The 12,810-nt window shown below is 36.6% G+C and overlaps 1 protein-coding gene across 1 annotated transcript in view; it reads right to left on the bottom strand.

Moving 5' to 3' along the window:
• LOC136842640 (eukaryotic translation initiation factor 2-alpha kinase-like) overlaps positions 1–12,810 on the bottom strand; it is a 113,558-nt gene that overhangs the window by 11,410 nt on the left and 89,338 nt on the right. The window contains exons 13-15 of the mRNA XM_067110262.1: positions 4,714–4,857; positions 3,299–4,214; positions 1,890–2,069 (exon numbers count right to left, since the gene is read on the bottom strand). Coding sequence (XP_066966363.1) covers positions 1,890–2,069; positions 3,299–4,214; positions 4,714–4,857 — 1,240 coding nt within the window. The remainder of the gene's footprint in view (positions 1–1,889; positions 2,070–3,298; positions 4,215–4,713; positions 4,858–12,810) is intronic.

The raw sequence follows: 12,810 nt of genomic DNA, 5'->3' as shown, positions 1-12,810 counted from the left end.
ACACATAAGGCATGTGCCACATTAAAACAGTAATAAACATATTTCAATCAATACAACTAAGTGCAACAAAAATACAATTACCTGTGCCCCATCCAAAATACCTTTCATATCACCAATCACTCATAAGGTTTACAAAGCGTGCCATTACACATAAACAACAGAAAAAATATATGAGAGTAATATAAAATGCATATAAAACATCCTAACTCCAAGCAGACATTCACTCAATAGCATAACCAGGAATGAATGAACCATTGAGGGAGGCAGTTATACCCAACCAATACATTTTAGTTAGCTCACCCACAGTCACTAATAATGCTGGTGAACCAGCAAAAGCTTGTGTCAAGTGTGTAGTCTCTAGTTCTTCACAACTACATCTGTAGAAGAAATTAGCTGATGTTCAGACCAATAGCACATCCACTTGCACACAGGGCATGGCATCAGACTGCATCTACCAATTTTATCTGAATTGCACTATACCTGGAGGACTTAATTAATGGCCCATATCCTAAAAGTATTAGAAAGAATCATAGACCATAGACTTAGACAGGTCAAACCTGGAAGACAGCAACTAAGCTTTATGTAAAAGATTGGTACACCTGATGGAATACTCTTCTTATGCTAGGTAATGGAGTACAAACAAAAGCAGAAAGCTCTTCATATGGTCTCTATTGACCTAGAAAAAGCATATGATCATACCTGGACAGGAAGTAAGAAGTTGTTATGGAGAGAGGGAGGAACAAGGAAGAAGTGACAATTACAGAAAGGTACAGAAATGTAACAACACTGAGAAGTACCAATAAGGATGGCACCTTTACAAGTTAAGGTAGGAGAGTATCATGGATCAGTGCAGAGCCCCTTCTTGTTCAATATTGCAATGGATGTAATGGTCAAGAATGCAAGGGAGGAGTCACCTTGGTGTGTTCTTCACTGATGACATGATTCTGATTACAAAAACTAGAGAGAAGCTAGAAAAAAACTATAGTATTCAGGGGAGGAACATTCGTAGCACAAAAACCTAATAAATGAAATGACCAGTGAACTACAATTATGCAGGAAGAAGTGAACATCAAGAAAGTGTCAAAGTACCTGAGCTCATTCAAGATGCAGTGGGCAATAAGGATAAAGAGCTTAACCACTGAATTCAAGTCGGGTGGAATAAGTACAGGAGGGTATCAGGCATACTTTGTGAAAACAGTCCCTATTAGGCTGAAAGGCAAGGTAAATAAAGTGGTAGTAAGAACTGTTATGTTGCATGGGCTAGAAATGGCACCACTGAAGAATACAGAACAGAATAAGCTAGACATAGCAGAAATGAGAATGATCAGAGATATGGGGTGGTGACAAGAACAGATAATGTAAGTCACTAAAACATCAGAGGATCAGTGAAAGTTACTGGTCTCAAGAAAGCCCCAGAGTCAAGACTGAGATGATTTGGGCATCTGATGGGGAGCAGAGATGATGACCGACATGTTGCAGAAGAGCTTATCGAAATGGAAGTGCTGGTGACACAAATGAGAGGAAGGCCTAAAAGATGGAGAGATTAAATATGAGAAGATCTAAGAGACAAAGGAGCAGATAAAAGGAAGGACACAAGGGAGAAATACTAGAAGAGGCTCTTTTAAAAACAACTGCCCCAACCTCAGATTAAGCTGAGAATAAGTATGCCTAAAAAGTCTGTTTCAGCTAATTAATACTACAGTGCAGTAACATTAAAAAGGTAGTAAGCTATTGGAATGGCAGGTAAAATAAAACTAACTAAAAAACAGATTAATACATATGAAAGGAAGGTTATACTGTACATAAGTCTAGTGTAGTACAATCATGAAGACTAAAAACACCAGAGACATAAAAATCCTAAAAGAGTTGAACTTTAAAACAACAAATACCTGTTCAGGACTCATGTACAACTGCGTTCCCACCCTATGGGTGTGAAGATGATCAGAAAGTAAAGAAGGATTGCCATCTGCTGGAGTTCGAATTTCTTGTTCACCCTCAGTGATAGTTGTCACAAGGCCAAAGTCTCCTATTTTTATTTCACCATCCAATGAAAAGAAGATATTGGAGGGCTGAAACCAAAATTAATATCTTTAAATACCACAAAAAACTGAAGCAATGTCCTACAGTATACAGTCCTGACAGAAAATAGGTTTCTAAAAACACTAACAATCTATCTGAAACATTAAAGTATACATAGCCAAGAATGAAATAATCCACTGGAGACCTTAAACATTTAAGATCAACTGGCTTAAGGTTTCCAGTGATGTTCTATTTTCGTTATGGAATTTGTACTCACAAATATCAAATCAAACTGCAAAAAATTAAATAATTCTGAAAATGCTTATGTAAAACTCATAGACCTCTGGTTAAGACCTCACTACTTATAGAACTTTTATTGCCCAACGACATACTATTAACCAAATAACTGTGTTACCATTACCCTGTTGGCTTAAGTACAGATTAGCCTTTGTGAGGGGGAAGCCCAAGCCAATGACATCATAAGTTAGAAGTGAACAGTACTAAATGAGAAAAACTATGCAATGGTCTGGATAAAATTTTTTTTTATTTACAGTACTGTATTTCCTTACAATTCCAGAAAGTTTAATAAGGCTAAGTTTTCTTCTCTTTCATCCTAGGGAGTCTATCCACATGATAAGAACTTTAAAAAACAGGCATATTCAAAATTGCAAGAAACAACACATTTGCTTACACTCTCTCTAACCAACTGGTGTCTACACAGTCATAATGAACATTTATATACACTGGAAGCTACCACTCAAATATAAAACTACAAAAATAAATGTCTTAAAATAAATTTCATTAAAATTAGCAATGGTAAAGTTTATGGATGAAATTTGTAGACTTTAATCTAGCATTACAAGGCTACCCTTCCATTCAAACAAAACACAAATTTTCAAGAATCATCCTGTCCTTCATTATACTTTGTTACCAAGGACAACAGGAATATCTAGCATTAAATAATGTTTACCACTGTCCAATGATGACTGGTCAAGAAATTCAAAATTAAAAAAACTAGTGTATACCAGGCTTTATCGCAAGTACACAACAGACCACAAATGGCTAAACATCCCTGGTCTAAACTCAATGTTATTTATGTAGTATATAATAGAGTACCATAACTTGGGCTGAAATTAATACATTATTTTATAACATAATGATGTCAATGAACCAAATCATATAAAATTTTATTACCAAACATGACTGTTTTATCATAGAAAAAGCAAATACACACTTTATGTTCAATATAAAATTTAAAACAAAAAACAAATGTACATACCTTAAGATCACGATGCATCATTTGATTATCATGTACATATTCCACAGCACGTACAATATCATTAAACATACTATAAATGACTTTTTCCTGCCTAGACTCACAGTTTTTCAAGAGCCAATCTTTTAAACTCTCCTTTTGGCAAAGTTCCATTTGAATGTAAAGGAAAGTTTTGGGACGAGGCTGATTTTCAGCCTTAATTTTTGAAGCTGTATCTTCAACTGTAATACCAAGACTTAATGTGCGCGGTCGTTCATCAGCAGAGGTACGACCACTTTGTGTCGGTTGGCTTTGCACACGACGTCTCTTCGCATTTTTATCACTAATAAACAAATCTGGACTCTTGTCATTTTGGTCATTATTTTTCTGACTAGAGTATGCAGAAGAACTGTTTTGTGAGCTGTGAACAGATAAACTGTTCCCACTATTAGGAACAGGAATAGGCTCCATAAAAACTACAGATTGACTATCATCCCATGGAAGATCAGACACTTGTCTCCCACTTGCATTAGGTTCACTAACGGATAAACAATCTTTAGTATTATCACAGGTATTTTCAGAAATTTTTTCTTTCTTAAGATTATTTGTACTTACACCACCTTTACCCACCGAATTCTCAAATACAATATCAAATGAATCATCCTCACACTGTGCACCAGAAAATTGTTTATTGGACTGAGCACAGGAATCTGACTCTGAACTCTCACTATCACTATCACTACCACCACTGTCTGCCGAGCCTTCATTTCCAAATGAAGCATTACTTGAATACTCAGTCATCTGAGGATAATTGAGCTTCTTCACAACTTCAGACAGAGAGTCCTGTGCTTTATCTAAAATCTTATCAACTGTCGTAGCTTTGTAATTCTTATCCTGAGTCTCCTCATATGGAGAAAACACAGAATTTGATAATGTATCGCTGTGGAAGCAAAGAAAAATTTTCTTTAATAACAGCATCTTCTGTTTCTTATAACAAAACCCGTGCTAAAAACTTACATTATTTACAAAATCTCGTAGTTGATATATCCATTACTACCATTACTAAGTTGAAAATCTTCTGTTTCATAGTTGATATATCCATTACAAAGTTGAAAACAAATCTGATATTGTGTTACATCAGTTACAATTACCAATCTAAGAAATTAAGAAAATGTCAAAAGAAGAAAAAACACAAATAAATGTCTCTGACATTACACTGCAGATTATACTGCCAACAAAAAATACAAGAAAAGCCTTCCCATCTTTCACTAACCAATTCTTCAATGTGCTGAATAGCACCTGCAATTATTATGCTTTTAAAAATTTACTGGAAGAATATCTACACTATAGCTTCACTCATTACAAACAGGGTGTGCATCCAACTTTATCAATGAAAGTATAGGCCAAAAAACTTTACTATAAAATCTACTGCAACTAACCTGTTTTTCCAAAGGTTTTCCGCTTCACTGTGCCAACCAACGGGCGGTGACTCTAACCAGCTATTATAATATCGCACAATATTTGTGTGATTGAGTCTGGCAAGTGCTCGAACTTCCCGTTTAACCCTTTCTGCAGATTCTTCCCTGAGAAACAATATTAAACTGCATTAATGTAAATCCTCTTTAATCATTATACATAATACAAAATTACTATACTTGCCCACATGGTAGGATGAGAAGGGCAAGAGAGAGAGAGGATGAGGAGGAAAAAAAAAGGGAAAAGAGTAAAGGAAATACTGTACTTCGAAAAAGAAGTTTCAAAGAAAGACAAAAAATGAAAGGGAAAAATGACAGAGGAGGAAGCACAGGAAAATGGAAATGACAAAAAAGAAAAAGGGGAGGAGGACATTAGAGGAAGTGAAAGAATGGAAGAAATATTAATTTTCACATTAAAATTTACTTCTATACTTAACTAACATTCACAAAAGCTCTGAGATTTTGAGCTTCAGTCTCATTCAGTGGTTGAAAAAAAGAAAATAGAGGGGCTGAACCTGGTTCACTGGCCTTTCCTGTCTTCCTGTTAACCCTCCCTACAATAGATAACGATAAAGCGACTCCATTTTCTATGCCTCAGATTTCTGTCCACTGGACTGTGGGGAGGCTGGGTGGGTACTATGATTATGTTAAGTAAGCATATATAATAACTGATTTTACTAAGAAAATTGGTATTATTTTTATGAACCTTACCTAACATTCATATAGTTGGTTATCACAAAAACAAAGGTGGTAGGCGAGTGCAAGCACTCAGCAGTCCGTAATCCTACCCCATTGGAAACATTATCAGTATTACCGTTAAACCAACTGGTGATCCTTACCTGAAGTAGGAAATCCCACTAATAGCTCTTTGCCCCTAGTCAAAGATTGACATTAGGGGTAATGGACTTGTAGAGAATGCCAAGCTCAGAGGTATTAGCCCTGACGTAAGGGCAGGAGGCGATCTCTCCCCAAAATTTTGTCTAATTTTGAGACATACCAAAACAAAATACAAATACCTTGAACAGCAAGTGTACTCTTATACACATGTGTACCTTCACACTCCTTGTAACTCAATACCAGGATTTCAAAATAAGGAGGAAAGAGTTCAAGCAAAGACAGTCCTAGCAGCAACTACGAGACTTGAAGTATGACAATTTTCATATGTGATTTCCACATTCTTTAAGTAGCGAGACACAATAACATAGCTGAATCTCCACTGTATCTCTTCTACCAAGTCTTCTAATGACAAATTATACAATTCTAAAGCCCCGTACACACTATGCATCATGTATCAGCCATGTGATGCAGTAGTGGTGTTGAATTCAAATGATTAGCAGCCAAACTGTGCTGCAACCACTGCTCACTCGTTCTCGCGCGCGAGCTGTTCAGTTGCAATTCAGCTTTCATACCGCCAGGATGTCTGCCGATGATGTACTTGGCCAGGAGACTCTACTGTGGGGTGTACTTGCTCTGTGCGCTGCTTCCCACTAAAGAGATACTTCATGAAACCGTATCCATTTAAACATCAAAATAATGAACAGGGAATTTACTCATACAGGCTTTCAAGAGCAAGGCGTGTCGTTGAGAATGCATTTGGCATTATGTCAAATAAGTTTCGCATTCTCCTGAGTGCAATACATTTGAGCCTTCAGAAGGTAGAAAAAATTGTCCTTGCCTGCACAGCCCTGCACAATTTCTTGCACAGGGAACATGTATCATTCTATACACTTGTTGGTAGTTTGGACAACGAGAATGTTGTGGATGGAATGGTAACACCCAAGGCATGGCGTGACCATAGGCAGCTTCTGCCGTCAGAGACACTACAGAGGCATCCCACAAATGAGGAAAAAGCCGTCAGGAAAGAGTTCATGGAGTATTTTAATGAGGAAGGAGCTGTTCCATGGCAACAACGTATGTGCGGCATATTCTAGAGAGAGAGAGAGAGGGAGAATATTTCGTTGTCATAGATGTATGTTATTAAGTATGTAAATTACATTTATGCAGGAGTACAAGTGCACACAATAAAATTATGAATTTGCTTGTGCAGTGTTAGTTTCTCCTTCATCTAAGTTGGAAGCGGATGCAAGGGCTTCTCCGTCAACCAGGAAACGCAGCTCATCAAAACACCATAACTTCGGAGTGTAGAGATCTCCTGTGCCAGCTCCAGACTTCTGTGATTCTTTGATTGCAGACATTTCCCTGTAGAATTGTGTCCTCAGTGTGTGCAGCTTTTTAGTGATGTCTTCATTCCGCAATGTACAGTTTACAAAACTTGATAAGTCTGATTTTATGGTTTCCAAGCTTGCACTCCTGATGTTTCTCATCTTGTACTGCTTGCACTTGATGTTCCAAACAGATGGATGCTCCTTCAGCAATTCAATAAAATGTAGAGTGTTCCTCCTTGTCCATTCAAGAGGTTTGGTGGGTAGTGGCGAGTGGGCCATCAGCACTGGAGTTGAGTGGACGTCCTCCCACTCTGACTGTCGATGCAACACCGCACAGCCACATGAAATCGGTCTGGCTTATCAACTCGTTCGTGATGCAGCATGGTGTTGAAAAAGTAGTTTTTCCACACATCCATTCAACACTGCACGCATCATGGCATGTACTTCATGTGCCTTTACCTTGACAACAGGTAGGAAGAAATCATCTAAATTACTATGAGCTTGGCAAACTACAGAACAAATAAACAAGGGCATGGCATTCTCAGACATAAAGAATACTTGGATTCCTAACACTGTGGAATAAATGATGTACATTTTCCTCAAGGTTTAACTCCACATACACAAACCTTAAGGGCTCTACTATACATATAAGGGCCTCCCTTCATTACCACTAGTGAAGTCAGATGTGGAACAGTGATAGAACGAGGGAAGAACTTGGCTTTCATGTCATCTTTTGCCAACAGTAGCAAAAAACTTGTATCTCATTAACGCTTTCTAAATACGACTCTTACAAACAGCCAAAGATACCAGGTTGGTTATACAGGCAGTCCCTGGTTAACGATGGGGGTTCTGTTCCCAGCCAAGTGCTGATAACTGAAAATCGTCATTAACCAGAACATCACAATAATTATGGTAATAAATGGCGTTTAAGATAAATCGCTTACCAATGCCAATAAACTGCTTACTGGCGCCAAAAATTGTTTACTGACGCCGATAAACTGCCTACTGACACCGTTTAACTGCCTAATGTTGCCGATAAACCACTTACCTGAGCCAAAAATTATTTAACATCATTGAAAATCTCTTACCAGCGCCAAAATTCGCTGACCCACGCCGAAAATCTGGTTAATGACATCGTTAACCAAACGTAGAACTGAAACGCCGTTAACCTATGCCACTAATAAGCGGGGACTGCCTGTATAGAGGTCTCCTTCCTTCTTTAAACAAAGGCCCAGCATTTCTAGGTTCCCTAGAACAATTCCCCATCTTATTTTTTCATACATCTGCATACAATTTCTAACATCCTCACATCTAGAGGGATGCCTGTCAGAAGTAAAGGACTGTTGTTCCACCAAATTAAACTTGATCTGATATCTGATGGAATTGGTGACGAGTGTGTCTGGGACAGAGGACCTGTCCCAGCATTCCATAAATAGAATGGAATTGGTTTTATTCTCAATCTGGGAATGGGTACTAACTTTTCCAGTGAGGACTTGTGTCCCAGAAGAAACTTGTCAAAACTGTGAGAAACAAGTTTACTCATTTCTCCTATGGAAAAGTCCAAAAATTTCAAATCTATCTTCATTTCCACATACACTATCACCTGGGATGGAACTAAAACTGATGTTGGAATACTCACTAATATTCCAAGCTTCACAATAAGGTTGCGAATCAAAACTTTTGTCCTCAAGATCCCTTTGTGGGAACTGGCCAGAACAAAAATGAAGTTTTCATAATACTACTAATATTGTAATACTTACCTGAACACCTGAATTAGCCCTGGTCACCTGACCAGCCCAAACATAACCCCACTCATTTAACTACATAGTTAAAAATTTTAACTGCCAGCGTTACCAATGCTGCAGGTAAACACTGTTTACCGAGTTACCTGCCCGCCTACGGCAACCCTGCTATCTGCACCGGTCGGCAGAAACTCCCCCTCCTTTCCAGTCGCTAATTAATCACTATCACTGAAGAGGGGAGGTGGGTGGGAGTCATTCAGGTGTTCAGGTAAGTATTACAATATTAGTTTTATTATGAAAACTTCACATTGCAATACACTCCCTGAACACCTGAATTAGCCCGATTAACCCTTTAACGCTGACTGGACGTATTTTACGTTGACAAAAGTTGTCTGTCGGGTGCCAAGTGGACGTAAAATACGTCGACTACAAAAAGTTTTTTTAAATATTCGCGGAAAAATACTTATAGGCCTCGTTTGCGAAAAATTTTAAATCACGCGCCTTGAGGGATGCTGGGAGTTCACGGATCACGGTGTTGTTTTGTTTACAAGCATGACCCAGCTGCGCATGCACAAATTTCTTTCTTATCTCAAAAGAAAGCATCAGCTAACTCTGCTGCAAATCTCAGAAATTCTTTAGTCACTTTGTCGTAATTTTTGCACCGTTTTCTATTAGCCTTTACATAGAGTTTTATATATGAAAATGTGCACAATTTCATGTAGAATACAACAAAAAATAACTCATGGTTGTAGCTTTTATCAATTTTGACATATTTTCATATAAATCACGATAAGTGCCAAAATTTCAACCTTCAGTCAACTTTGACTCAACTGAAATGGTTGAAAAATGCAATTGTAAGCTGAAACTTACATTCTAGTAATATTCAATCATTTACCTTCATTTTTCAACAAACGAGAAGTCTCTAGCACAATATTTCGATTTATGGTGAATTTTTGAAAAAACTTTTTCCTTATGTCCACTCTAACTCTGCTGAAAATCTCAGAAATTCTTTAGTCACTTTGTTGTAATTTTTGCACTGTTTTATATTAGCCATTACATAAAGTTTTATATATGAAAATGTGTGCAATTTCATGTAGAATACAACAAAAAATAACATATGGTTGTAGCTTTTATCAATTTTGACATATTTTCATATAAATCAAGATAAGTGCCAAAATTTCAACCTTCGGTCAACTTTGACTCGACCGAAATGGTAGAAAAATGCAATTGTACGCTAAAACTCTTACATTCTAGTAATATCCAATCATTTACCTTCATTTTGCAACAAACGAGAAGTCTCTAGCACAATATTTCGATTTATGGTGAATTTTTTGAAAAACTTTTTCCTTACGTCCGCTAAGTCTGCTGAAAATCTTGTAAGAGCCTGACACCATCTCTTCCAAACACGTGTGTGTTCATGTGTTCATCATCCATCGGAGTGGACAAGACAACAAGAGCATCTTGTTTTCTTTCTCTAAAGGAATGCGATTTCAACCATACAATATTTCTGTCTGTTTCTCCCTAACCATTGTTGTCTTGATGTATGTACAATCACCACTATTTGCATTGCCATGCAAGCATTCTAATCATGTACTCATAATGTTCCAATGAATCTTCTGTATCAAACTGTGTGTATGTTTCTGTTTGTGAAGACGCCAAACTTCTCGCCACTCCAATGGACGACAAACACACAAACACACACGTGTTTGGAAGAGACGGCGTCAGGCTCTTACAATCTCAAAAATTCTTTAGTCACTTTGTCGTAATTTTTGCACAGTTTTATATTAGCCGTTACATAAAGTTTTATATATGAAAATGGGTGCAATTTCATGTAGAATACAACAAAAAATAACTCATGGTTGTAGCTTTTATCAATTTTGACATATTTTCATATAAATCACGATAAGTGCCAAAATTTCAACCTTCAGTCAACTTTGACTCAACCGAAATGGTTGAAAAATGCAATTGTAAGCTGAAACTTACATTCTAGTAATATTCAATCATTTACCTTCATTTTTCAACAAACGAGAAGTCTCTAGCACAATATTTCGATTTATGGTGAATTTTTGAAAAAACTTTTTCCTTATGTCCACTCTAACTCTGCTGAAAATCTCAGAAATTCTTTAGTCACTTTGTCGTAATTTTTGCACTGTTTTATATTAGCCATTACATAAAGTTTTATATATGAAAATGTGCACAATTTCATGTAGAATACAACAAAAAATAACTTATGGTTGTAGCTTTTATCAATTTTGACATATTTTCATATAAATCAAGATAAGTGCCAAAATTTCAACCTTCAGTCAACTTTGAATCGACCGAAATGGTAGAAAAATGCAATTGTACGCTAAAACTCTTACATTCTAGTAATATCCAATCATTTATCTTCATTTTGCAACAAACGAGAAGTCTCTAGCACAATATTTCGATTTATGGTGAATTTTTGAAAAAAACTTTTTCCTTACGTCCGCTCTAAGTCTGCTGAAAATCTTGTAAGAGCCTGACACCATCTCTTCCAAACACGTGTGTGTTCATGTGTTCATCATCCATCGGAGTGGACAAGACAACAAGAGCATCTTGTTTTCTTTCTCTAAAGGAATGCGATTTCAACCATACAATATTTCTGTCTGTTTCTCCCTAACCATTGTTGTCTTGATGTATGTACAATCACCACTATTTGCATTGCCATGCAAGCATTCTAATCATGTACTCATAATGTTCCAATGAATCTTCCGTATTAAACTGTGTGTATGTTTCTGTTTGTGAAGACGCCAAACTTCTCGCCACTCCAATGGACGACAAACACACGAACACACACGTTTGGAAGAGACTGTCAGGCTCTTACAATCTCAAAAATTCTTTAGTCACTTTGTCGTAATTTTTGCACAGTTTTATATTAGCCGTTACATAAAGTTTTATATATGAAAATGGGTGCAATTTCATGTAGAATACAACAAAAAATAACTCATGGTTGTAGCTTTTATCAATTTTGACATATTTTCATATAAATCACGATAAGTGCCAAAATTTCAACCTTCAGTCAACTTTGACTCAACCGAAATGGTTGAAAAAATGCAATTATAAGCTGAAACTTACATTCTAGTAATATTCAATCATTTACCTTCATTTTTCAACAAACGAGAAGTCTCTAGCACAATATTTCGATTTATGGTGAATTTTTGAAAAAACTTTTTCCTTATGTCCACTCTAACTCTGCTGAAAATCTCAGAAATTCTTTAGTCACTTTGTCGTAATTTTTGCACTGTTTTATATTAGCCATTACATAAAGTTTTATATATGAAAATGTGCGCAATTTCATGTAGAATACAACAAAATAACTTATGGTTGTAGCTTTTATCAATTTTGACATATTTTCATATAAATCAAGATAAGTGCCAAAATTTCAACCTTCAGTCAACTCTGACTCGACCGAAATGGTAGAAAAATGCAATTGTACGCTAAAACTCTTACATTCTAGTAATATACAATCATTTAACTTCATTTGCAACAAAAGAGAAGTCTCTAGCACAATATTTCGATTTATGGTGAATTTTTGAAAAAAACTTTTTCCTTACGTCCGCGCTAAGTCTGCTGAAAATCTTGTAAGAGCCTGACACCATCTCTTCCAAACACGTGTGTGTTCATGTGTTCATCATCCATCGGAGTGGACAAGACAACAAGAGCATCTTGTTTTCTTTCTCTAAAGGAATGCGATTTCAACCATACAATATTTCTGTCTGTTTCTCCCTAACCATTGTTGTCTTGATGTATGTACAATCACCACTATTTGCATTGCCATGCAAGCATTCTAATCATGTACTCAATGTTCCAACGATAATGTTCCAACGAATCTTCTTTATCAAACTGTGTGTATGTTTCTGTCTGTGAAGACGCCAAACGTCTCGCCACTCCAATGGACGACAAACACACGAACACACACGTGTTTGGAAGAGACGGCGTCAGGCTCTTACAATCTCAAAAATTCTTTAGTCACTTTGTCGTAATTTTTGCACAGTTTTATATTAGCCGTTACATAAAGTTTTATATATGAAAATGGGTGCAATTTCATGTAGAATACAACAAAAATAACTCATGGTTGTAACTTTTATCAATTTTGACATATTTAATATAAATCACAATAAGTGCCAAAATTT

This window comes from Macrobrachium rosenbergii, chromosome 10 (assembly GCF_040412425.1).
Source record: "Macrobrachium rosenbergii isolate ZJJX-2024 chromosome 10, ASM4041242v1, whole genome shotgun sequence".
NCBI classification, from domain to species: domain Eukaryota; kingdom Metazoa; phylum Arthropoda; class Malacostraca; order Decapoda; family Palaemonidae; genus Macrobrachium; species Macrobrachium rosenbergii.
Note: the sequence above shows the minus strand (reverse complement) of the source record. Positions and strands in the feature narration are given on the sequence as shown.